Source organism: Motacilla alba, chromosome 1A (genome assembly GCF_015832195.1).
Source record: "Motacilla alba alba isolate MOTALB_02 chromosome 1A, Motacilla_alba_V1.0_pri, whole genome shotgun sequence".
Classification (NCBI taxonomy): Eukaryota; Metazoa; Chordata; class Aves; order Passeriformes; family Motacillidae; genus Motacilla; species Motacilla alba.
The window spans coordinates 19924787-19952370 of NC_052031.1; the positions used below are offsets into that span (position 1 = coordinate 19924787).

A 27584-nucleotide genomic window follows, 5' to 3' on the forward strand; every position below is an offset into this window, starting at 1 on the left:
GAGCTGGTGAAGGATCTGGAGTACATGTCTGATGAGGTGCAGCTGAGGGTGTTCAGTCTGGAGAATTAGAGGCTCAGAGGAGACCTTAACACTCTTTGCAACTACCAAAATGGAGGTTGTAGTGAGGTGGGGGGTGGTCTCTTCTCACAACTAGCAAGCAAGAGGGAGAGAGGGAAAGGCCTCAGTTTGTGCCAAGGGAGGTTCAGATTAGATATTGGGAAATACTTCTTCACAGGAAGGTTTGTTGACCATTGAAGCAGGCTGCCCAGGCAACTGGTTAAGTCACCATCCCTGTAGATAGTTAAAAGAGACAGAGATATGTCACTTAGGGATATCGACTCACAGAATCACTATGGTTGGAATACTTCCATGATCACAGAGTCCAACCACTAAACTAGCATCACCATGTCCACCACTAAATCATGTCTCTAAGCACCATATCCATATGACTTTCCATGTGGTTTGGTGGGACTTGGCAGTGTTAGGTTTAAGGTTGGACATGGCCATTACTCTCCTTCAAGCAAAGAAAGGTGTTTGGTGTTGCAGTCTTGATATTTAACAGCACAAACATGTCAAGCCTTGAGCACCACACAACCAGAATTTATCAGAGCTTCAGCTTGGGCTTTGTATTGCCACCTCTATTCACTGAAAGGCCACAATGACTACAAAATGAAAAGTTGCTCTTAAACCAGTATGAGCTTGAATACAGATAAGGCTAAAGCTGTTAGATTACCTAAGGCTGTTTATATGAAGCTCTCAGTAGGTATGTAATCCTTCAGGAAAAGTGCCATTCAGACACTGCTAATTCAATCTGTGTATCACATAGCTGAGGTACAGCAGAAATAATGCATCTTCCCTTTGAGATTAAAAAAAGCTCCAAGCTCTGTGAGAATTTGGTCCTAGTATGAGATCTTATAAATCCCATTTTGACTTTTAGTTCATAACCTTTTATACACCTTCCAGTCTTCTAATCCAGTTTGTTACCTTAAGGATTTTGCCATCTGACGTCCCCAGAAAGGCCACGGTGTGCCCGTTCTCCACAGCCACAGTGACAGCCGTGAGGTTCATCCCTTCCTTCTGCAGCACCGGCTTCTCCACAACTCCATTCCTGCTTCCCAAAAGGTATGGCAGGTGCTCGGAGCCACAGGGGAAATTTTTGCTTGCGTTCTGATAAGGAACAGCAATACAGAGTGATGTTAACATTCAGATCACTAATTCCTAGCTAAGAGTGAAGTGCCACCCTATTACTAGACAATATAATACCCCTCAGACACTGAAGAGTACGAAGAAAGAAATTGATTGTCTGGGCATTTGCCCCCAGCCAAAAGGCACTAATCAGACAGCAGCATGCTAATTAAGAACTGTTTCCATGCTTTCATTTTCCAGGAGACACAGGGAGACAATTTTTTTCTATTTCATAACAGCAGCAGTTTAAAAATTAACCATTTGGTTTAATTAAAATGAACATGTCATAGAGACTGGTTTAACCAACTTTGTCTTGAAGACTGCTTTTTAAATTGCTATTTTGTTTCTTTGCTGCAATCCATAAAAAAGCAACTCCCTGGCAACTGTCTCATGAACTTCAAAACACTCCCTCTTCACTACGCTTTAATCCTGAGCGGCAGCAAGAGCTACCAGAAGGAAGTTCATTCACACCTTGCCTTTCCTGCTTTATTTGGTAACAAAACCATGTTTCTGAGCTGAAATCCACACCTTATTTTTGTCAGGAGCCACGGCCACTCGTCACATTCAGGATTTCTGTGTTTGATGCTCACCCCATATGCAGGGTACTGCATCAAGTAATACTGATGGTTCGAAGCAAAATGGGTAATTTTGACTCATCAGCACTAGTGACTTACTGTGTGGGAGATGGCTTCAGTCTCACAAGATGAAAGATTATGGGTCAATACCAAAAAAAGGTATTCCCATGCCCCATCTCTTCAGCTGTTCACTCCTCTCCCTGGACTATAGCATACCACTTCTCAAGTTGTGCTCAAACAGCTGCTTATGCAAGTGTGTACCTTGCTCAGGCTGAGAAATTAAGACATCCTCTTAAAAGCTGGCAGAGTTATTTTTAAGATGATTCAATTTCTCCACCCAGTTTAGGGTTGGCTGCAGTAATGAATGAGTGGCATGCACAAGTGGGGCTTGGGAATAGAGTGATGTGGACAAAACAATCACAAAGCCAAGAGAAATGCCTCAAAATTGCCTTTTAGATACAGCCATAGATTGAAGAACAGTAACCGAATGGTTGTAACAGTACTCTTCAGAAACCTTATAGTCCAAATAATGACAGGCCGTAAAAAGATGGCTGTCATGCTATACAAGTAGTTTGAGCCACACCAAAATATGAACACCACCTGAATACAGGAAATCTGGGTATTTCAGTTGTCTAACAATACAAGTGAGAAAAAATGCTGAATTCCAGATACCATCTAAAAGATTCTTAATACCATTTAAGAGCATTGTAAATACACTGACTGAAACAGCAACTGTCCACAGTGATTACTCGGAAGCTGATCATGGATGTAAAAAATCCCTTCATTTGACTCAATAACTCCTATACCAGAAGGAGCCCTTTAAAAGAAATGCATTTAGGAAAGCAACACTTATCTTTGAGAAAACATCAAATCCTCTCTAAGACACTCAAAATTTTGTCATTTCTTACTTAACCTGGTCCACAACACCCCCACATTCCATTTCTATAGTGAATCCATCTATTGAGTTTTCAGTCATCATACAGTTTAGCTCAAAGCCACCCTAAAACACGTAGTTGTATATTTTCCACAAACTTTAACACAGATTCTAAAACTAATATTTATATTATTCATATTACCAGTCCATGTAAAGCACACGGGTTTTCTGCTGAAAAAAGTTTGTAAAATGAGCTGGTATTCTTTTTAGTGTAGCAATCATTCCGGTTTTTTTCCATCTTTTCATTGATCTGCCGCAAGGAAAACACACACATGGCAGATTTTAGAGAGCCATCATCTTTGTTTACTTTGCTGAAGAGTGCAAGAAGAACTTTGTCATCTGAGGGAGTATCTGCAGGCTGTCCCTGCTGAGCCATGCTCTCAGCCAGCTCTTTTCCAGGGGTAGTGACGTAAGCAGAATGACAGTGGTCATAGGCACCATCCTCATCTTTGCAACCCAAGTCCATTTCAAAGTAGGAATAATAATGGGCATCGTCTTTGCACAGACGTGCAATCAGTGTGCGGTTGTTGACAGGTTGTTTCTCTTGCTGATTAAAAATAAAATAAACATAGTTTTTGTCCTCAAAAACTGCCACAAACTGTTGTGTGCTTGATGAGTGATAAGCTGACTTAACAGCTGCTGAGTCTGTATACATTTCAAAAATGTCTTTCCCATCCCTGGCGTAAAGCTGCCGAGTGCTGATTATGATCCCATTGTCGTTCGGTCCATTCCCTTTCCCAACAAACAGCACTTGGTCGTTATTCAAGGAAGTGATCAGTCCCACAGTTGATACATTCTCATCATTGCTTGCTACAAAGGACTTTTCTCCACTACTGTCTACGTAGTACTTCTCATCACTAATGTTTTGTAGATCTCTGATGGCACAGATTCCCTTAAAAAGGCTTCCACATACCACAGTTGTATTATCCACCTTGTTCAGCAACAGTAACTTGTTATAATTGTCAGTCAGTACGGCCTCTTTACATTGATTTTCATCAATGGGAGGTGTGCATTTTTTGTTGTCCTTTCTTGGACCTGTTTCTACAGATCTTATTACTTCCAGGTTTTCTGTAAGCTGATACAGCGCATTTACCACTCCCAAATAGATTATCCCAGTGTCATTATCCACTGTTAGATGATTTAGCTCTGTAGCACTCTGAAAAAATTTCAGTTCCTCATTTCTGGTTAAGGTGATGCAAAAACAGCTCAAGATGGTTAGTGTCCAGATCCATAAAGCCATTTCTATGTAGTACCTAAAAAGGGAAAGAAAATAATAACATGAAACACATAGAAAAATACAATTTAGACAAAACTGAGAAATGTGGAAGTTTTTCATTACTTAAATATACTTATCCTTGTACACGTGTAGACAGCATGAAGATTATGGAAAGCCTCAAATCCTGTTAATTGCCTAGCAATTTAATCTGTTGGGGAAGGATTTAACAAGGTCATATATCTAAATGATGATCATATAACCAATTAGATTGATTACATGATTGTGCTAAAGCACAATGAGAACAGCCAATTTGAAACAACATGGAGTGACAAAATGCGGTAGTGCTTGTCCAGACAGCATCATACTGTGTCAATTATTTAGTGCTGAGGTTTTAAAAATAATTTGGAGAATCCCAGTTTCGGGTAGCTCCTCCTTAAGAGGTGTGTGGGGGAAATTTACATTAAAGTGTTGGAAACATTTTGTATTGTGGGCTTTCCCCAGAAAGGAAAAAACCTTCCATTACAAGCAAGTCTGGATCTGGATGCTTTTTGAGAAGGCATTACACTAATCCTTCATCAATGTGAAGCCAGAAGATGGTAGATCCCTTAATATGCAACATTGCCTTTTACTGTTGGTATGCATTAAGCTCCAACACTTTCATTCACTAGAGCACAGCAACTTAATAGTTTCAAATCTGTCTTAAGAACATCACTTAAAATTTTTTTTGGGATTATGATTCTGTTACCTTTTTTTTAAAAATCCCTTTCAGAATTCTTAGTTCCCAAGCAGATCACTTGGCTTCTGGAATTAGAAAAAGACCTTCTGAAACTTGTAAGCAGGGTTCTAGTTCTAATCTGAAGAGTTAAATGAGGAGTCTCATCTGACTTCCTGAGGCCTGAACATTTTGTTAATGTTTTCTCAATGTGTCTAGCTCTGAGAGCAGAAAATAAAAGGTGGCATGCTTGGACACGTTGATGTTAGGGGAAAAAGATGAATACTGTTTGGAGGAAGATCAAATATAATCCACCATATTTTCATTTTCAAAGCCAGCCATGGGATTCTTTAATCTGATGAGGAAAGAACTTGAAAATTTACAGGGAATCTCAAGTTAAATCTGAAAATATCTGGAGTCTAAATAGAAAGAAAACTATTAAAAACACAGAAAAGACAAGAGAAACATTTAACAAAGCAATCTAACAGGCAACAGTCTCACAGGATGAGGAAAAGAACATGAAATCCCAAAAACAGAAATTGAAAAAAAACCCCTTTAAAAATAATAGCAATAAAGGAACCATCCTCCTTTGTCACTTATTCTGTTTTGGCAAGATCAATAGAGCCTGGTGGGATGTGAAAGAGAATGGCTGAATCCAGTTATACTGGACAACTAAGACTAAATGTTAACAACCTGGATGTAAAAGTTTTAACAGGGAAGGAAGAACTTTTGGTGTGAGCATAAGTCATCTGTGAGCTTTCCAAACCACCACAGCATTGCCAGCAATCATAAAGACAATGCCTGCCCTCCAGTATTTGAGCTCCTCTAGGGAGAAAATGCATGTGCAATGGTGAGAACAACTGCCCTAAAATCAGAGTGAACTAAACTCTAAATCCCCAAAAACCTACTAAATGTAACTCAGGATAAATAAAACACAAACTTCAAGCTTGTTTTGCTGAAGCTCCTATCATGTACCAAACTGAGTAGCTAGCTATAAAATGATGCCAAAGACAAGAGAATACATCACCAGCAGCACAAGCTGGACTTTCTAATGATAGATTGAGTTCCCATGACAGTGACCAAGAAAGGCTGAGACTGATAACCTATTCTCCAGACACACAGACTTTAGCACATGCTTTGCAATGTAATGAAGTGTTGGATCTCGTTACAACAACAGCTGATCTGCTCTAAAGGAACCCAGAGTTCTTCTGAATTCTTCTCTTTTCTTACTGTTCCCAAGGACTTCAATTTTCCAGCTTTGATCCCTTCTTACTTCTCCATTGCTAAATGATATGTGATAATGCTTGTCATCTAGTTTCAAATATTATCCCTTACAGTTATCTGCAATGGAATAAAAAACCAGCTTGACACACTACTGCGGTGTTTTTTCACACCAGTTTTATCACTCTATTACCGATTATACAAGGATCAAACGCAGAATTGAGATTAATTTGTTCCTGCTTTTCTCACAAGGTAATTATTTTTAGATTATTATAATCTCTGCTCTCAGTCAAAGAAACCCCCATAAATAGCTCTACTTACAAAATGTGCCTTAAATGAATGGAAAATAATTCATTGTACCTTAATTTCAGTACTCAGTTCCCCTCCACGTTCCTGTATTTCAGTGGATTGAAAAAACCCATTTTGTCCATTGGTGGCACCCAGGACACAAAGGCTACATTTGCAACACTCCTGCCTTTGTCCCGGAAGAACGAAGAGTCTTGCTGGTCTGTGCCAGAACCAAAACTTAATAGAAAGTACATTTTGCATGTCTAAACCAGTCTCTTGGAGGAATTCTCTGTATAAAAATGGGTAATGCTTCCTCCCTACTATTTTCTGCCTTGTTTACTTATAAATTTTTTGACTTAAATTATTCAGAACTACATGCACTATCCATTAATAATGCCTTATCTTTGTTTGCTTATTTGTTTGTTTTTGTTATTTACTCTCTGCCACTCCTGTGTCATGCCAACCCCCCTCGGATTAGCTCAGATCTCTATGCAAGGAAACAGTTCATCATCCTCTGTACTTATTAATTTCACTTTCCATCCTCTCTCCAAAGCAAATTGTAAACAAAAATTAAATACACTACGAAGATATTCAGAATTAAACTCTCCTTCACTTACCAAATAGCAGGCTTAAGAAAATTAAAGAAGCAAATACAATGAAATGAGACGAACGATAACCACAGGCCACTTTCACCTGTTTTTAAATTAATTGGGAAGAAGCAGCTGGAAGAATCCTTCTATGACCAGCTGTGTGATAAAAATGCCAGAGCTGCTGTTAACATGGGTGCTGTAGTGAATTAGATGCTCTGGGAATGTATCAAGAAGCAGTCTCCTGCTGTGAAAAGCTTCTGTTTTAAATGAACAAGTTGCAGAAACACAAGACAAAAAGTGGAAGAAGCATAGGCTGGAGCACAGAATCCATGATGTTCCGCACAGGAAATGTGTTTCCAATGGCTTAATCACACCCTGTATTTACACACAGGTCTGGGTGGCTCACTCTGAGTCATGGCCCGGTCCTGAGAGCTGCCATGAACCCTCCACTTCAATTTGCACTTACTTTTAAGCCCTTAGCAGACTCAGGATAAAAGAAGACCAACAGAGTATTTGCCCACATTTTTTTTTCTCTCTCAGAGTCTTGCTTCCATCCAGCCTCTTGTCCCCTCTACTGCTTCCTACAAGAAATATGAAATTCTAGAATTTATGTGCAGGAAACACAGGGCACCCAGGAGAACACTTCATACAGGGGAGCTGCCATAAAGTGACACTGTGTTGGTATTCACACAACTACCAGAGCTCTGTCTCCCAGAGATCAATTTTAAAGTACGTACCCATAACTTTGTATTTTTCTACTCATGCCAGACCAATAACCTTAAATAACACCCAATTATTCAAAAGGCATGCAGAAAAAGGAGCATCTGTAATCTACAAGCACAAAGTGAGCTTCGAATTGACTTCACATTATTATAAACAACCCTAAGCACTAGCACCATGCTGACGTGGACTTGGCAGGTGTTCTCCTTCAGTGTAAAATCATCTGCTGTGCCTGAACACAGGAACCTTCAACTTTCCAGCCATTCCCCATCACCTTAGCCTTTGACATGTCTTTAGCTTTATGCTAATTAATTTCTTACATTTGCTTCAGCTGAAGTGAAAGAATACCAATTTTTGTCTGAAGCTGGAATAACTGAGGACTAAAACAAGTGTTATTCCCAAAAAACAACAGACAAGAAAATCTTCACTGAAGGAATAATCTCACCATTTTAGCTTCTGTGTTTTTTTTGCAGAGTATGTCTTCATTAATCACATAGGTACTTAATTAAGCCCTGCTGCATCCTCTCATCCAGACAAATTTTTTTTTTCCTTTAAATTCTGGTCTAGAGACAAGCACTTTTTCCAAGCAAGGCAGGTACTGATATGCTTTAATGGCAAGAGATGCAGAAAACTGTGGTTCTCCCAGCAAACTTTCCTTTAATCAGAAGGACTCCAAAAGATGTACAAGACACTTGAATTGGAAAAAAAATGATAAAGACTCAAAAATTGTGACATAAAAAAGGTGAAATCCAAAGAATGCACTCAAATGGCATGGTTATTTGGGGAAAGATGAATGAAAATCCTCTTCTCTCTCATTTTGAGTAACTTTTTTAGGTTTTATCAAGTGTGCCAGAAGTTGAAAAGAATTCAGCCTTCAGTTTTGGGCTCAAAAGAAGTCAAAACAGAAACTGGAGCATGTATGAAAAGCAGAGAGTAGCAGATTTTCAGCCTGGATTTCAAAGCTTCTACTTCTGTAAGAGCTCTAGGTAAAACTAAACTCTTCCTCAGTTACAACTTTTACTACGATTTCCTAAAACAAATGAGCAATGGATCTCACTGGTTCAGAGAATGAATCACCTGAAACCCATTTCCCAAGAGCACAGCAACATACTAGAAAGGTTTTGGACAGAGAGGAACAACTTTGTTGGTGTACTACGGCACAGCTCCAAAATTGTTAGGAGCAGTGAGAACAGTGATGACTGTGGTGGCGTCCATCCCTGTAGCTGTGACAGTTTGCTGTTAGCAGGTGGGACCTGTGGGTCAGAAAACTGTGGGAGGTCATGCTGTGGAGAATGAGAAACCAATATCCACTTCATTAGATGTTGTGATAGCCTGTATTGCTCAAAAGGAGCAATTTTCCTTCCCTTTCACTTCTCAAAACACAATTTGCTAAGATGTATAGACCATCTTCATATGGAACAAAAAATTCCATCAGGTCAAACTGCCTGTAAACTGATAACATATGGACAAATACTTTAATACACTTCCTATTCCTGGTGTAGAAGACAAAAGTTTTGCTTGCTTTCATGAGACAAATTTTTAAATGTTTTCTTTTTTTCTTTTTTTTTTGAGTAATTTTCAATAATATAAGATTTATTTTTTTTAATATGTGCAATAGTTATATTGACACAGTTCTGTTACAAGGACTAGTAGAAAATTACAGATTTGCCAAGGAAATAATGAATGTTACACCCTCAGTCCCTGTGCATTCTGTTGGTGTTTCCTGCAGTCCCTGGGAAAAAAAATGGAAGACACAAATTCAGGTTACTGAAAACCTGGATTTCTTATATCAAGAATAAGCTGTGGTGCCCACTAAATCACTCTGTCACTCCATTCCTTGGCTAAACAGGCTGAGAAAAATATGATGAAAGGATCAGAGTTGAGATAAGGACAGAGAATAGCACTCATCAATTACTGTCACAGGTAAAACAGCTGCAACTTCGGGAAATTATTTTAATTTGTTGCCAATTAAAATCAGGGAAGGATAATGAGAACTGAAACTAAACTTTAAAAAACCTTTTCCCCACACCCTCCCTTTTTCCTGGGCTCAATTTTACTCCCAAGTTCTCTACTTTCTCACTGCAAGCCGTGCAGAGAGGTGGGGAATGGCAGCCGCGGTCAGTTCATCACATCTCTGCCACTCCCTCCTTGTCACACTCTTCCCCTGCTCCAGCATGTGTTCTGTCCCACATGAGACAGTCCTTCATGGTCTTCTCCAAAGTGATTCCTTCCCATGGGCTGCTGTTCTTCATGTACTTTTCCAGAGCAGATCCCTTCCACAAGGTGCAGTCCTTCAGGAACAGACTGCTCCAGTGCAGGCTCCCCACAGGGTGACAAGTCCTGCCAGCAAACCTGCTGCAGTGTGGCTCCTCTCTCACCAGGGCATAGGTCCTGCCAGGAGCCTGCTCCAGGAACAACTTTCCACAGGTGTGGGGTCCTCCAGGGGCTGCGGGTGGACCTCTGCTCTCCCTGGGCTGCGGGTGGATCTCTGCTCCCCCAGGGGCTGCGGGTGGACCTCTGCTCTCCCAGGGGCTGCAGGTGGATCTCTGCTCCTCCAGGGGCTGCAGGTGGGTCTCTGCTCTCCATGGGCTGTGGGTGGGTCTCTGCTCCCCCAGGGGCTGCGGGTGGGTCTCTGCTCCTCCAGGGGCTGCGGGTGGGTCTCTGCTCCCCCGTGCTCCTCCCTGGGCTGCAGGGGCACAGCTGCCTCCCCATGGCCTCACCCAGGGCTGCAGGGGAGCCTCAGCTCCGGTGCCTGCAGCACCTCCTGCCCCTCCTTCTGCACTGACCTTGGTGTCTGCAGAATTGTTTGTCTCACATGTTTTTACTACTCTCTCCTTGCTTCTGTTGCACAGCAGTTTTTTCCCCTTTGCAAACCTGTTATCCCAGGGTGCTACCATCATTGCTGAGCAGCTTGGCCCTGACCAGTCCAGGTCTGTTTTGGAGCTGGCTGGCATTGGCTCTGTTGGACATGCATGGGGAAAGCTCCTGGCAGCTTCTCACAGAAAACAGCCTTGTGGTCCCCATTACCAAATCCTTGCTGTGCAAACCCAATATACCTATACCATGGTTTCATGTCTCAAGAATGAGTTGTACTTTGGTCCAAAGAGGAGTGAATCTATATCTTGTGCCTACACCATCAGCAGAGGCCAGCAGTGTCTGGGAGAGGAGAGTATGCCCTGCATGCTTCCCCTGGGAAAGGGGCAGGAGCAAGATGATTCCATCACTCTGGAAACACTCATCTTTCAGAAGATCTGAGATATCAGCAGTAAAAAGATCTCAGATAACTCAGTGCCTGAGATAACCCATTAACCCAAGTGGACACTGTGGCATCCCACAGCCGGGTGAGCTGGGAGCTCAAGGGCAATGGGATGCTTTTGAAAGGGTGAGGAAATGTTGTATGAGCAAGATGATCCAAAGGGAAATTTAAGGACTTTTTTTTTTTGGTTTGGCTTACATCCTTATCAACCTTCACACAAGTTAAACAGATGAGTTTTGGGAACCTGAACCACCAATCATTTACCAAAGATCACCAAATCTTTCTCACGTCTCCAGGCTTCAAAGGGGTAGGGAGGGGATTAACCAGGGTATCTAATCCAGCTCTAGTGTCCCTGGCAACTACAGTAAAACACTATTGCTGCATACCACCAAGCCAAACAGAGATGTTTTCTTGGGTGGGAACCTTAGAAAATGTTTCTCCAGGCATTGCAATTGTATTAACAGCTGAGGAACAGAACTGCCTTTTACTGTAGGTTCTACATCCATCAGCATCCCAGCATACCTATGACAAGGTATGAACTTTGTGCAAAATTGGCAGGATTGTGTTAAAAGTTTAAGAGAGGCAAACAGCTAGAAAATTTGGAATTCATATTAATAATTATGTTATTAGCTTCAAGTGAAATTAATAACTCTATTTGTAGTTGGAATCAAAACCTTTCATCCGTGTACACCTGAGCTTTAAGGTATTTAATATTCTGATCCAGATCCAAATTCAGAGCAAGAGGAAACCATGTGAGCATTAATTTTTCAACTAGGAGTCACTCAAAAGAGCCTTAACAACAGGTAATGACACTCAGAAAATGCATACTTAAAAAGTTTTGCTATTGCACTCCAGAACTTCCAATAATGTCCTGTTTCTGCAACATCAGCAGGTAACAAAAAAGAAGAGTAGCACTTGGCAGATTTACATGCACTCTTCGAAGCAGAGACTCTAATGAATTCCCTGGTTCATTTCAGTCAGACCTGGTAATGTTTTGATTTTGAAAATCTTTTACACAAGGACAGGTTTTTTGGCTGGTCTTTTAAAATTTCTTTTAAGGGAAAATACTTTCAAGATTTTACAGTGCCAAGCAGCTTAAAAAAAATCTATAAAAACAGCTGCTGTGGAAAGACCTCATTTGACAGCATTCACTACCAGCAATTACAGATTATAAACCACTCTGAGACAAGGTTAGCTTATGCCAGAAACATCTCTTCAAATCCTATTTTTTATTATGAAGACAAGTGTTCATATTATCATCCCAAATCAGAGGGTTGCACATTGACATTCCAGCCCCACTAATGCAGGCAGGAGCACACACAGGGAAGAGAAACACTGCAGAAGCAGACCTGCTTTCATGCCTTCCTGGACCACCACAGCTCCCATTCAGTTTGGGCCTCTACATTCATCCCCCCATCTTTTCTCCATTCTCTCAGCAGCAATGAAGCTCTCATTTCAATGAGGCCTCACTTTCTCAAGTGTTACAAAGATGTAGTTGATCTGTAAGAAAAGCAGCTGAGTGACGCTTTTAACAGCAAGCAGCTGACTTGTCAGGAATCTGAGCCCACAGAATCTCCTCTTTGACCTGCTTTGTGATTTTGTGGAAGCCATGAGATCTCCTAACAAACAAAAATTAAGATTTTATTTTTATCTACAATCTCATTGAGCACTAATCCCAGTGATGCCCTATGGACTAACACCCAGCTGAATCAGTCTGCAGTCAGCACAGGATCACAGGCCACTCCAGACGCTCCCAAAGCCACTCGTACCTTTACACTACCTGATCCTGCAAATGGCCAAACCTGATTCGGCTGCAAGGATAAACACCTACTGCAGCTGCCTGAGCTTCAAGGGGGGATGACTTCCTCTAGTAACTGCTACACAAGGAGGCCACAGAAGCCCAGCAAAGCAGGGATGCCTCATGCACACTCAGCAGCTCCACGTAAGCCCTAGCTTATTTTATCCCTTCTACAACCCAGGAAAAAATATTCTTTTCTTTTAGCTGGTGAACCTGTAGAAAATGAGAGTCTGGAGCATGGGAGGGAAGGCCCAGGGAGTTAGGATAGTGCTGATTTGCAGGCTTTCCTTGCACTAATAAGGGTATTACAGCACAAGGGAAAAAATGCATTTATACTGATAGTAAAAGGAGACTCTGTGTCACCAGCTCCACGCTACAACAACGAACTTCTTGTTTGCAGTGCTATAAGGTCATCTTCAAGGACTGGTCTCGGACTTCCCCTGGAAGAAGCCAGAAAGGAGGCGGATTTTCTTCCAGCGTGGGGGAATCTGAGCATGACCATGTGGAAACAAACACAAAGTATTCTGGCTCCTTCCTTGCCAGAACCAGTTCTTCTGTGTAATTAACCTTATAATTAACCATTTATCACATGCACAAAGAAATATTCAAGTCAAAAGGACACTTCCAGCATGCATGAATTCAGACTGGGAGTTCACAGGCAGGCAGTCGGTCTCGCTGTCCCCCTCAAAGCAGAAGCACCAAACCATGCTCCAATGTCCAGGACAGCTGCAGCCTTTGCAGCAGCACCAGCCCCTGTGTCAGCAGCCTCAACCTGCAGGTACCCCTTGCTGACTTGAGCACAGCCAGAGGAGAGCTGCAAAGAGCCAGGATTTCCTCGCTAAGATGACTGTACAGAACAGCACACAGACATTTAAAGCTATGCAGAATTCTGGCATGAGGCAGAGCCAACATTTTTGTCTTCCTGTTATATTACAGTGTCATAGGGCTTAATAGAAGCATCATATATAAACTGCAAAGATAATGCCATATGAAATTGATCCTATAAATCAGTGGGGTAAATAAATTTTAACCCATAAATTAATGAAATGCAAATATGGTGAGTAATGCAAAAAAATCCTTTCCTTCCAATTCTACTTCTCACTTGGTAGTGTATCTGCTGGGTGATTCCCTATCTCATCGCCATGCTGTCTTCCTACTTGTCTGTTTCTCTTTATTTTGTTTTTGTATTTGGGTTTAACAGATCCCTGCATTCTGAATTTTCATGTGATTATCTGTCTGTGCCAGTGATTTATCCAGGACTACTGAGACATGAGACAAAAGCTCTATGAAAATGGGAAGCTATTGACCACACTCAGTAGAGTACTATTGAGTAATTACATTATTATTTTAGTATTATTTAGTAGTTACATTATCACATTACCAGCTGCCTGAGTACTATACATGGTACTCAGGCAGCTGATAACGCCAGCCACAAAGAGAGAGGGGTACATGGGGAAAACTCTTGAAACTGGAAGTTTATTGATTGTCAGGAGCTAAGAAACATATAGATGAGGAATAGAGAATTTTCCTGGCTTCTGCTACTGGAGATAAATCACAGGTATTTATCTGGCTTGTCTTTCTTGAAATTTTTTAAACTTTCATTTGGACCATTTGTATCCTCACGTTGGTGTTGCTGATTTTGATCACTCTAAGATTAAAATGAGGATTTTTTTCTCTCTATCCTTCAAATTAATGTTCATGACCACTTTTAAAATGCCCTTTTATTTTTCTTGCCTTACACATCTTTTCTCATCTTCTTACAGCTCCTCCTCCCACCACCTTATTTTCTTTTTTTCTTAGGCACAGCCTCCAAATTTTCCTCTCACAGTTGCTGCTACAACAGCCTGAATACCCATGTGTAAGGTCTCAGATTACAAAGTAGGAGGTAGAAGAAAAAAAAGGGGGGCAAAATAAAGGAACAGGAACCTCAGGTGATTTTCAGATCTCAATGGGCATCTCAGACATACTCACTGCCTTATTGACTTCCTATCTCTTTTCAAACCTCACCTGGAAACACCTCTTTTGTTTCTTGACTGCTTTTTCCTTCTCTTTTGTTTCCTACTGCTATCTCAGAAGCAAGAAAAACACAGTGAGGCATGCTTAACTTGGTGGCACCTGCTGATACTCTCCATCCTGAGTGCTCACTCCAGCTTGGGGAGTGGGAGGAATGAATGTGCAGAAGAGATGGTGCTGGATGAACTGGAGTCCTCCCTCAGGGAGCCATGAAGATGAGCTGATGCAGATGGAGCCACCCAGCAGAAACAACAAACTGTGGGGGGCTGCTTCTGCTCATAGACAGATAACTCCTGCAGCTGAGAATGGAGCTGGGACAAGATGAGGAGACACATGACAGCAGGGCAGAAAAAGCTTGGAAGAGCAGAGGCATAGCAAGAAAGGGCACATGATAAATAATTGGTAAGGCTTTTAAGGGGATATGAGTGGAATAGAATCCACAAGAAAGGCACCTGCAGGAAATTGAACATGCTAAAATAAACACCACACACAGTATAAAGGGTTAAGGACAAATATGGAGCAGGCTGCATGTTCCAAGTCACATTTGATCACACTTACTCATTTACCTATTGTGGCTTTTGGCTGCCACAAATAAAAGAAAGGTAATTGCAGCTTTTTCACTTGCATTTAGCTTTTCCTGTGTTGTTGTTATTTTGTTTTTGTTTTAATAAACACATGATGCTCATCTGAATGAATGAATGGAGTGCCCCTGGCTCTAACAGCACAGTGCTGACTTGTGCTGATCCAATCTGCCTGGACAGACACTCTATGCACTTCTATGCACTTCCATTGTATTTCACTCCAAACTTATACAGCTAGTTAACCAGGAATTTGCATGAACCTGACAGCAGCACCCACCTGTGTCTATCTACTTAAGGGCATGTCAGGGAAAGAATTGTAAAATCCCCTTTTATGGATGCATAACACAGTCATAAAATGTGTTTTCCTTGTTTCAGAAGTGTACAGCACAGGAACACTTATTTCAAAAAAGAATCATGATACAGTGCATGATTAAAATGTATTGCTGCCTATTGCACACCAGTCTCTGCCTAACCCCTCCAAAACAGAGGTCCTTCCTTTGAAATTACAAGTCATCAGTCATGCTGAACACAAGACTGCAATCTCCACAGAGCAGCTCTCACACACGTGTGACAGACACCAGTAAAAGCAGTCCATTGTCACAGGTGGGCTCTGAACCCACTCCAGCTGAACTTGCCAGCTGCGCCAGGACCTGTCATGGCCTGCCTTGGGCACTCTAGGAGGATGTGGGTGATGCATAAACTTACTGACACTCATGGAATGGTTTGAGATGGAAGACCCTTTCAAAGATCATCTAGTCCAAGTTCCCTGCTCTGTGCAGGGACACCTTGCAATAGACCAGGCTGCTCAAAACCCCTTTCCAAGCTGGCCTTGAATACTTCCACTGATGGGACATCCACAACCTCTCTGGCTAACCTATTCCTATTTCTCACCAGCCTCATAATGAAGAATTTAATTCTTATGTCTAATCTAAATCTATCCTCTTTCAGTTTAAAACCACTGTTCTTACCCTGTCACAAGAGGTCCTGGTAAAAAGCCACTCCATTTTTCCTATGAGTCTCCATTAAGCACTGGACAGACCTCCCCACTCCTACAGAGTGCCATTTTTACTTGGAAATGCTGCTGCCCAGTGAATGCACATACACATATGATTCTTTCCACCCCAAAAATATCATAGATCTAAGTCTCACAATTTGTCTGTATAATTACTGGTCCCAGATTTACAATTTTCTCTTGTTTCCTCAATGGCTTTCGAGAACCAAAAGGCATGCTTCTAAAGAGGATGCAATTTGAGAGGATGCAATCAGAGGATGCAATCTGAGATGCATGGAAGTAAATAGTAAGAGACAAGCAGACCCTTCCACTTCTACCATTAACAAGCCACTGGTTGGAGGATTTATTTATCTGCTTGCTGATTGTATGATCAAACCATTCTCAAATAGTATTTTAACCTAAAGCAACTGCAAGATTCAGAAATGTATCTTTAAAAAGAAAAAGGAAAGGAAAAAAACCCTCTTGTTTCTGCTGTACATAGAGCATCTATGTACAACATTTGAGTTTTCTAACACTCAGAGCTGACTCTTCCTAAGAACTGGTAACTCTAAATCCTTTGTCTTTGACTGAGGAGCTGGACTAATCATGCTCAAACAAAAGAGCACCAATTTCCTGGCAGCACAGTGCATCCTTAACCTGTTGTTTAAATAGATGCTGCAAAGGCATCCCTGTGAAAAAAACCCATGACAAAAGATGCATGGTAAATCATCCTTAAAGCCATGTAAACTCTTGCTACTTTCTTAGCAGAGGAGCTGCAGGACAAGTTGGGCAAAGCATCTGCTTCACACAAAGTCCTGCCTATGGTAATCCCACTTCCAGACCCCGCTGTGTTTTGATGTTGGAATAAATGCAAAAGTATGCCTTGTGAAACAGCCAGTGCTAACAAGTGGAAAAGAGGTCTCCACCAAAACTGCTGCTGCAGAGCACAGTGGAATTCTCACTGTAAGAAGATGAGTTTCTTCCATGAGTTTGTACGAGGATGGAGAGGTCACTGCAAGGCTGCTCAGCAGCTGCTGGGAGTATTTTTCTTCTCTCTGCTAAGTGCATTTGGATACATGAGTTAGCAGAGCCAATAAGGGCCTGCTACACTATATGAGCAAACAGATACCGGTGTAAATCCTCCTCCTTGCATGACCAGTTTCATCCCACAAGACTAATTATTCGGGCAACCTCCGAAGACTTCTGCTGGGCAGCTTTCATCATGCATCTTCTGAGCTCTTAGGCTAAATGTTTCTTTTACAGCACCCAGTGATGTGGTTAAAAGGTCTAAGCCAAGTATATTTTATGATTGCTTTGTACATTAGGTACTTTGGTATATATATTTCAAATTTGAATTTACAGTAGCTGCTTGATGTATTTAGAAATTTTGTACAGTAGATAAACTCTAAATTCGAACACGGCCTACACTTTCTATTGGAGAATATATATCTAGGAAAGTCTTCAAACACAATCACAATATATAAACGCTTTCAACAGTTTAAAAGCAAATAAGCTGAAAATTTATAGGGGTATATTAAGACATAAAGTTTATTGTGCTGATGTGTAAGGATAATAGGAAATATGCCTGAGAGCATGATGTCATTGAAAACATAACCTGCATTCCTGCCCAAACAACTGAAAGGCAGTCAAAATTCCAGTATTTCATCTATATGTTCTAAACCAATTATTTGGATAGTCTTATTTCCAAGGAAGAATGCATAGCTCAGTTATTCCAGGAGCACTTCCAAATTTATGCATGGTTTGTCAGGAAAGAACAAACTATTATTGCAACAGCTGAAAACTGAAAGTTTTTGTTCAGGCTGCATATTTTACAAGAGAAGTCCATCTATAGACTCAAATAAAAAGGAACAATTTTATGGGCTAGTTTATCCTGTAAAATATTCTCCCTAATCCTTGTAAAATATACTTCATGCTAATCCTTCTGCCTGAAAGCATTTTTGCAGACAACTTAGAACATTTCTATCACATTTTGTTAGCTTTAAGCTGATCTAATTTACCTGGTTTTCATCAGGTTTATTAGGGTCTGTCTAGATATCAGATTTTTATAGCTGATCTGGTCTTATATAAAATGCTCAAACTGGTATATTTTAATTTCCCAAGTGGACATCTGTCTTCATCTGCGTCTTGTAAAGTGCTAAGTACCTTCCTGTCCCTTAATTAATTAGGAGCAATGACCTATGTATCAGGTAGTAATAGCATCCAATTAAAGGAAATGTATAATGTAAAGTATTATCAGTCACATCACCAGAGAGGGGCATTTGCCTGTTGGTGCTGCGTGCCCTGGACAGGCTGCACCAGGGATCTGGAGCCACCACTGAGTGATGGCTAGCACAGATTAATTCCCCTCAGCCCAGGCTTTGCAATATGAATTTCTAAAGACACTTGGAAGCTAATAGTCTGTGCATTTCTGACCAATGCCAATGGAAGCATTGTATCTCCAGGCTTTAAACATGCCTACCATCGAGCTCATGGCTGTAGGACAACCATGGAGGCTCCCTGAAGGTGAGGCTCTGTAAGGCTAGAACCTGCTGGGCACAAGAAAGCTTTGAAGCACTGGAAACTTCCCTGTTGCATACTTTGCTCTTCCAAAACAAAGCTGGAAACCAGTCTGAGAGGACAGAAATCCCTTTTCAACAGTTTTTGCTGCACATTTTACAGAGCCTGTGGAGCCACACCAGAGGAAGCTTCACTCCAAGGCATAAAGGACTTGTATATGCTACTGTGTGCTTTGCAGATAATTTTTTAATCTACCATCAAATAATTATGCAACATATGCCACAGGAAACAACAGAAGTTGCACATGAGCCTCTGAACACAGAATTCTCACTAGCTTTCTGCAGTACTTGAGTGATGACATAAAGAAAAGCCAGTAGGAAACTCAACCCCTTCTATTCTCCATTTGTTTGATGGGCAGGCATGAATTGTAACTGGCAGAGAGATTTAAGAAATTCGTTATAAAGTACTGAAATATAAGAATATCTGAGACTGTGAGGAGAATTCTTTGAGTATCTCTGAAATGAGTGTTTGCTTGCTCTGAGAAGTCAAGTAACAGCAACTGACCAAGAGCTAGAGCAAGGAGGCTACTGCACCATGAAGCTGAGCTACAGTCTCCAGGCAGAGTACAGAGTACAGTGATTTTATTCCTTTGCAAGGGATGGGAGAGTGGGAGAGACATGGGTGCAAAACTCATGTCTCATAAAATGAGAACTCATCTCATGGCAAGATCCAAAAAACCAAAAGAAGCACCCAGAGAGCTCCAGTACACTGCTAAAATCAGCTGCAGTATTACACTTGACCTAAAGTTTTAAGTAAATATCTTCAGGAAGAAATATCATGAGCATTTCAGACAGAAGTGTGTCTTTCCACTTAGCTTTCAAACTGGAGTGTCTGTAAAGGGCAGCCACTCCCCTTTGGCTGCTCCCTGATTACACAACTACGAGAAGGTCTGAAGCTCATCACCACCTCCAGTTCTCCTACCTTACAGGGATGGAAGACTCTCTGTTCTGGTCTCCATCACCACAAGGGTTTACAACAGCAGCCTCTTGGCTTCAGGTATAACCATACAAGGCAACTATAAAGGGCATGCAAGAACACTACTTCCATGCTTTTAGGAAGAACTGTGGCAGGAGGGAAAATTAGACCACACTGCTCAGCATATGGGCAGCCATCCTACCCTTCCTGCTAACTTAATGTTTGAAAGCACCCTCTGTCAACAAAATGACAAGAAATTCTTATATAGTTTCACCCACTGATTTTATGAAAGCACTGATCTACCACCTTTAGAAAAAAAATCCCTAACATTTTTTGCCTCAATGTTCATAGATTTGCACTGCTTTTCCTATGGTGTGATGTGTAGCAGTCTGTAAAATTTTAATTAGATGAGCATGCTTGCTGACGTTTCAACTTTACCTATACTTATTTGACCCATCTGGTTTTAAAACAAGATTTTGAAATAAGGCACTTAAATACTTTAAAGCCAATACTTAACATTTAGACTTGTTTAGACTGAATATAAATATTTATTTAGACACAGTTAAGCTTAAATCAAACGAGTATTCAGCTAAATTGATATAACCATTCAGTAACATTAAACCAACTTGGGAATTCAGACAAGCCTTTGAAAAGTAAAAGCATTAAAAGTCCACAAAGATTTGCAGAAGAGAAAGAAATGAGAACACGGTAAATGTAAGCAATTTACTTTTTCGCTCTCTAGAGAAACTGTCCCAACCTCTGGGACATCCCACAGCCCAATACGATCACCCAGAAGACAGAGCTATAGGGAAATTGTCTACAGAGTTGAATGGGGATAAGAATTGCCTGTGTTGGGTGCATCTGGTACTTCTTTGAAATAATTGACCCCTGATGCTAAAGATAGTAACACTGGTGGGATTCAAATACTCCAGACATTTATGAAGTCCCTCTCACTTTCTGGCAAAGAATTTAAACTGTCCCTACTTGAACTGTACAGTGCCTTCAGCAAGAGAGGCAGTGGTTTAGTATTAAAGGACTCTAAGTATTCAAACTGAGGAGGCTGTAATTCAAAGAGCCAAGGAAGGTCACTGTGCTCATCCTCACTACCATGCACAGCATGCTCACTGCCAAAGCAAGAGCTAGGGGAGGGGGACAGATCCCTACCTCCATACACTCAAGGAAAAAGAAAACCAGCAAGCCAGCTACACTAGTGATTTCAGAGACCACTGCTCCATCTGAACACACCGGGAAAACGCAGATCAGTTTCCATTAGGTGGTTAAACAAACAGATGTTTGTTTAACCTCCTCAGAAATAGCTGCTCAGCAAGACTGGCGTTTGCTTTTTTGACAAAGTTCCTGAACTTGTAATGTCTTTCTCATTTCCTTCCTGTCCTGACCACTGACAAAGCAGTCCATCACACTTTGTGCTAGACAGCTGATTTCACTGTACCAGGCACCAGAAACACAAGGTCTCCATCCAATATCTGCAGCCCTGGTTTCTTTGGCACAGCAAGCATAGTTCACAGAGCTTGAGGAAATGCACCAGGTATCTTATGGATGACACAAATGTAACATTTTATTAAGGTTTGTATTAGCCTCTAAGCAGAAGTGTGAGAGCAAAAAAACTCTTGAAACAGCCAACCACCTTTGTCTAGATGAATCAATGGTCCTTTACCCCTCCATCACTGCATCCATATGGGATGGCCATGAACCTGCTGTAGGTGCATGTGGAGAGACTTCATTTCTAGTACAAGTCAGGACTCTCTTATACATTGTGGAGTCCTATATCAATATTCATATAAAATTCCCACAGGGATCTAGGTAGCCTGACAGGGATCAGCCCTTTTATTAATAATGCTTTATTTCAACTAACTGGAACTGCTATTTGATTTATGAAGTCCTTTGCAAGCTTCAGAGTGATTTGCACAAAATCCCTATGATCTGTGCTGAGTGAATTGGGTGACATAATACCTATTGTCCTAACATCACCAACCCTATCCAACACATCTTTTGACATATGACCTTGTCCAATTAAATAAACAGAGCAATTTAGATAGGCAGAAGGCAATTATTAGGGTTGGATGCTGGCCAGCTAACTGAAGCAGGAGTACCATTTGTTGAAAAAAGCTTTATGCTGTTTAGCAAATTTAATGACTGGAAGTTTTCAAGAATAGTTTTGGACTGTACTACATCCAGCTAGGAAACAACCAAATGTGCTCCCTTCATACCACAGCAGGTGACATTTGTGAGGTCTTGTGCAAGACTGTTTTTTTCAAAAAGATGCCTGGAAATAAACAGCTTTCTAACCTGCTCCCTTCTTTCCCTAATTGTCTGTATCTTAGCTCAACCCTATTGATTTGAACAACAAATAGGTAAATAAGGAATCAGGACTGTGCTGCTTTCACAACATCTTTTTCATACTGGGGAGCTGTCAAAAACCATTTCTTATGGAAGGATTTCAGCCGTCTTTCACTATTCCTAAGTTATTTGTCAGGGTTTCTAGTTTTTTTAATGCAAGACAGAGTAAGAAGAAAGAGGACAGTGAATAATAGCATGATAACATAGAAATAAGTCACTACTTAACTGGGACTTGACCATTACTAGCAAAATGATATTCCTGCATAGTAAAGCCTTGATGACAGAGCCCAGTGAACAGCAAAGGGAGGGAAAAGGTCTTAGCTCTTCTGTGCAATGCTGGATACTTACAGACATTTCTTTTTGTGTATATTAACTAACCTTTTTTCTGTATAAACACGAGATCTATCACATGGTCATTTCCCACTGAGGTTTTCAAGCAGGCCTGTGCCAGTGCTTCCCTGTCCCAGCCACCCAAAGGACTTCACTGCAAAGAAACCCTGACCTCTTCCAGAGAGAACAGGATGCAGCAAGAATGAATGAAATGTTTGTAAGGCCCTCATCCTATCTGAGCACCCTTTCAAATCCCAGCTACCAGTTGGCCCTACACTGAGCTTTTTGTTCCTGGCATGTCTGAAAGGGTCTGAGTATTAGTTTAGCCTTCTCTGGTAAGTCATTCTTCAAAAGCCTTTTTAAGCCTGCCTAATTGCATTGAAACTTTTATACTAAACCTGCCAGTGCTAAAAATCTCTTCTAATGCTTTTTATTTTGGACAGGATGCCAGCTTTATGAAATCATTGAATGGTCTGGGTTGGAAGGGAGCTTCAAAGACCACCTAGCACATCCCTCCTGCCATGGGTAGAGACATCATCCAATAGACCATGCTGCTCAAAGCCTCATTCAACATGGTTTAGTATCCTTCCAGAGATGCATGATTCACAGCTCCTCTGGGCAACCTGTTTCAGTCCTACCACTCTCAGAAAAAGATTTCTTTTTCATATACCCAACCTAAGTCTGCCTTCTCTCACTTTAAAACTGTTTTCCCTTACCCTGTCACCACAGGCCATAATAAAATGTTTTTGTCTTTCTTATGATCCCTCTTTATATACTGGAAGGCTGCTATAAAATGGTCCTGGAGCCTTCTCTCCTTCAGGCTGGACAGTCCCAACTTGATCAGCCTGTCTTTCCAGTCCTCTGACCATTTTTGTGGGCCTCCTCTGGACCTGTTCTAATGGGTCCATGTCTTTCTGTACTGGAGACCCCAGAGCTGGACATAGAACTCCAGGTAAGCTGCATTTTGAAAGCTGTTTCCTTGTTTCCAATAACCTCCCTGACCCAGTGCACAGATGCTCCACCTGTCTTTCCCACCACTGGCTATCCAAAAAACCACTCACTGACCCTATGCTTTCATTGCCTCCAAGGGCAAGCCCCCTCTAATGACCTTCTTCCTTGTACACTGAGCACAAATATGTAAGATTTTTCATTTTTGTACCCCATGCTGTGGGAAAATAGGAAAAGAAAAGCTGGAAGCAGCTGCAACCCTGGCTTCAGCTCTGTTCTGAAGGGTGCTGGCCTTTGCTCTGTCCCTGGGCTAGGCACCTTCAGAAAACCACTATTTTTATCTTGTGATAAGACCCAAGGGCCCAAGTGGGACCCAGAACACAGACAGACACAGCCCAAGGTCAATATGCAGGCAAACCCAGCTTGCTCATGACTGACTAGCAAATGCCATGTCCCTTGTCCCTTCTGAACACCCCTCAGCCCAAGCCTTCCCCAAACACACCCTCCATATACATGCCATTTAATAACACCCCGGTATAAATCAACAGCTACTACAAGAAAGTACCCAGTTCTACTCCAGAAATGATTCCGGTAAAGTTCTTTTTCCCCCACTCAGCAATGGTCTGGACTAATAAAGAGAAGCTAGCTTCCTGTTTGAAGGAATGGCCCTCCCACCTGCACCGGCGCAACTCGATGTTAACGGTATTTAAGCCATGCAGGCACCATGAAGATTTGAGGAAAACCATCCTTTTAGCAGATTACTAACAGGACACTGGCTTCTCCTGTCCACATGGGATCTTGAAAATTGACTGCCTGCATGGAGCACAACATTTTATACTACTGCAGCAATGGAGCAGAATTAGGAAACGATTATTGGTCAGTATGAAACTGTGGCACCATAAGAGCACCATTTGTAAGACCAATCTAAGGAGAAATAAATTTTTAAAACTACCAGCTTTCATTTTTCCTTTTTTTTTCCTTGTTTGCACAGCTGGAAATTAATTCCCTGCTGTTTCATATTTCCTATACTGATTAAAAGTGTTGCCTACTGCATCATTCTCGTCAAGGCCTGGATTTTCTAGGTTAAAGAAACACTAGAAATAACAGGGCTGTGGTAGTGACATAGGGCTGAATTGCAGAATTTTTATACAATATGAGCAGGAAAATGTATTTTTCTCAATAACAATTTATGCATGGCAGAAATTGCTTTTCCACATCAAAGTCAAGACACATTCAAATAATGAGTTAGTGCAAGCACCTCAAGGATAAGACATTTACATTTTTAGGAACAAACAGACTTGCAACAGGCAATACTGGGTATTAATCTTGATCAGCACCAAAACACGCTTTTCTGGGAAAGGTTCTGCAGACCTTTGTGACCTCCTTTCTCTGCCCTCAGGAACTGACAGAATCATGGATTGCAGATGTTGAGAGAGCTATACACATCAGCACAGGAAGGAATCAGGAATCAGAAGCCTCTCTGAGCTAAACATCTCACTTTCTCATCTATGAGAAACTTGAAAGTATCCATAATCTCACCATTATTCTAAGAATTGTGTTTTAGACATGAAATGAGCCTGCTGGTTTTCTACTAGCTTTTTTTTTCTGTCTAGTAGAGGTAAGCAGTAAATAACTGTGCCATTAACTTGTGCAAAAATGTATGCAAGCTAATTTTAGTGAGAAAGGCAAAGGAAGATAAGTACACCGGGTTCAATTAATGCTGATGCTAGAAGTTGTAGTAGGAAGTCAGCATTTCTTAAAACTTTGTTCATACTGAGATTCCGTGAGCTCCCAGTTGTTTTATCCTGTTTACGCTAAATATTCTGGCAGAGTGGTGACCCAAATAACCTCCACATTTTCCTCTTGGAGTTACAGTTAAAACAGGATGCAGGTACAAGATTTTTTTTCCTTATAGCATCCCTGTTGACTGCATTTGGTTGACCACATCATCCCCAGTACTTTTTTAAACATTAAGTTTAAAAAAGTCTTATCTTGATGAAATCTTGGGAATGTGACTCTTCCAAAATGCACAATTATGCTTTTCAGCCCTGTTTTTTAAATATTGCATTTAAATAGACAAACAGGAAATTAGAATAACCCTTGAACTATTTCTTTAGTCAGTCTTAAGGACTGCTGGACTCTGTCAACATTTACAGGAATGTTTCAACACCTCTTGATCTGCTGAAGCTCTACTCTCTATAAATAGATTAAAATATATGGCATCACTTAAAATATAACTTTTTCTTTCAGAGTCAATTTAATTAATTTCCCTTAGAAAGAAATTGGCCAATTTAATGTTAACAGTTACATGTTGAAAAAATCCATTCTGAGCCCTATAATAATAAAAAATTAGCACTCCTAAGGTGCATTTGTGACTACCAAAGTGCCATTCTTGTAGCTTCTGACTATGCATACCATTAGTTTTGTCTTTTGTTTCCCTCCAAATTCTCCAAAAATCTGGATTTCACAGAATATGATTTACTTTGACCTTGTCAGCACTCAGCAGCTTTGCTCTTTTTCTCAAGCTCAAGCCTGTCTGGGGAGCACAGACTAAACATTATTATACTTATCTCCAGTAGAAACACAATCCATATTTCGAGTGCTTGAACACAGCAGAGTTCTCTGCACTTAGATGCCAGGGCCACCTACACTCAAAAAGAAACACACACCCTTGGCTGGTGGGAGCAGAACACAGGAGCGCATGGGGGATGCTGTGGTGTTTGCACTGTAGCTCTGTAGTGGGAACATTTGTTTTAGGAATTGGGAAATTTTGATTCAGGCTGTTAAAAGCATCTGTACCCACCTCTGATGCTTTGCTACCTGATGCCTTAGCCTGAAGTGGTGCCCTTTAATTTAGAGCTGTAAAAGAAACACTTCTACATTTATAGGAACAGTGACTTATAGTGACTTCTAGGGCACTGAGCTGTGTGGGTGATCTGGCTCCTGATGCAGGACCACCTTGTGCATTTTTCCCAGCGATGAATAGAAAATATGCAACCATTTTCAGAGTGGGTATATGAGCTCCCCTCAGTTTAACATGGGTACTGACCTCAATGCATCCACAAATGGGACTGGAAAACCCCTAGAAATGAAGGTTTTAAATACATATTTTTCTTAAACATTCCTTGCCAAGCAGCTTGGGTATCCCTGCTCTGCATGCTGCTTGTTCATGAATTTTTGCTCTCATGGGCTTAGTGCTCCCCGTGCAATAACTTGAAGTGTAGCACCATCCAGGTACTGGGATGTGGTGCACCTCTTACTTCAGTAATACAGAACATAACACCAATGTCACACTTACACTGTCAGAATACAATCTACAGCCTCTAATTCTTGCCTTGGAAGGCAATACACTTTTATCCAGTTATTTCCTACTGCTAGAGAGAAGCCATTCTCTCCTAGCCACTGCCATGAAACACTCATCTAAAAAAGAATTCTTCCTTGAATGTTTGTCTTTTTCCTTACCTTTCATTTTGGAAACAGCAGGGATATGAGCTCTCTCCTCTTTTAAACTCTGCATTATAATCTTTATGACATGTTTATCAAAACAACCATCTTTTATCAAGATAACAACTTTGCCTTTGCAATGGGTCCCACATTAGTCCTGACTGAAATGTGGAGAGCTAAGACCTAAGAGCCTAATATGAGAATTAAATGGAATAAAAAAAAGAAGGATTTTACAGTCTGCTACGGGAAATCTCAGCAGTAGGCTATGCAAATGCTGGATGTTAGTGCTGTGCATCAGCAAACAATATCCAGAGTTCCTCAATTTACATAGGAAACATTTTTAATAGGCACTGTGCAAGCAGCTCTCAGACACTGACTCCTTCCCTCTTACTCCTGAGTAAGTCTGCAAGTCCACAGATCAGCAGAGCTCTCACAGGGACACAGCAGCAAATCCTGGTGCCTGCAGTGTGCATTTTTCAGAGTGTTGCCATGGAGATCTCCAGTACGCTTATCCCCTGAGAGCTCTGCTCAAAATTCAGAGGGAACCAAAGCAGGACAAAGAAATGACACCCAAGCAAAAGCAACAGGGATATTACGTGTAATTAGCACATGAACATCCTTTCAAAGGGAAGATTTCAGAAAAAGAGTTATTCTTAGAACTGAGTGGTCTTTAGGAAAGAAGTGCCGTTTTCATAGTCCCAATTCTAAACCATTAGCAATGGAATAAACCCAAGAATTTCCAACTCTGTCTCTGTGGATGGATCACTATTTGGCACTGGGTAAATCCTCAACCTTGGTACTGCAAAAATCCAGATTCTTACAGTCACGACAGAGGAAAAGGGATAATTAAGCAGATAAAAAGAGACAGATTCCTTTAATAATGAAGCACTGTAGACCAGCAACAGATCACTACATAACCAGGATGCAACATT

At 41.1% G+C, this 27584-nt stretch overlaps 1 protein-coding gene across 8 annotated transcripts in view; it reads right to left on the reverse strand.

Annotated features, from left to right (window-relative positions):
- Positions 1-27584, reverse strand: part of PLXNB2 (plexin B2) — a 254435-nt gene that overhangs the window by 75958 nt on the left and 150893 nt on the right. For all 8 annotated transcript variants that reach the window (XM_038154112.1, XM_038154105.1, XM_038154109.1 and 5 more), the window contains 2 exons: positions 2837-3947; positions 985-1167 (listed from right to left, as the gene is read on the reverse strand). In XM_038154112.1, the coding sequence (XP_038010040.1) occupies positions 985-1167; positions 2837-3947 (1294 nt within the window). The remainder of the gene's footprint in view (positions 1-984; positions 1168-2836; positions 3948-27584) is intronic.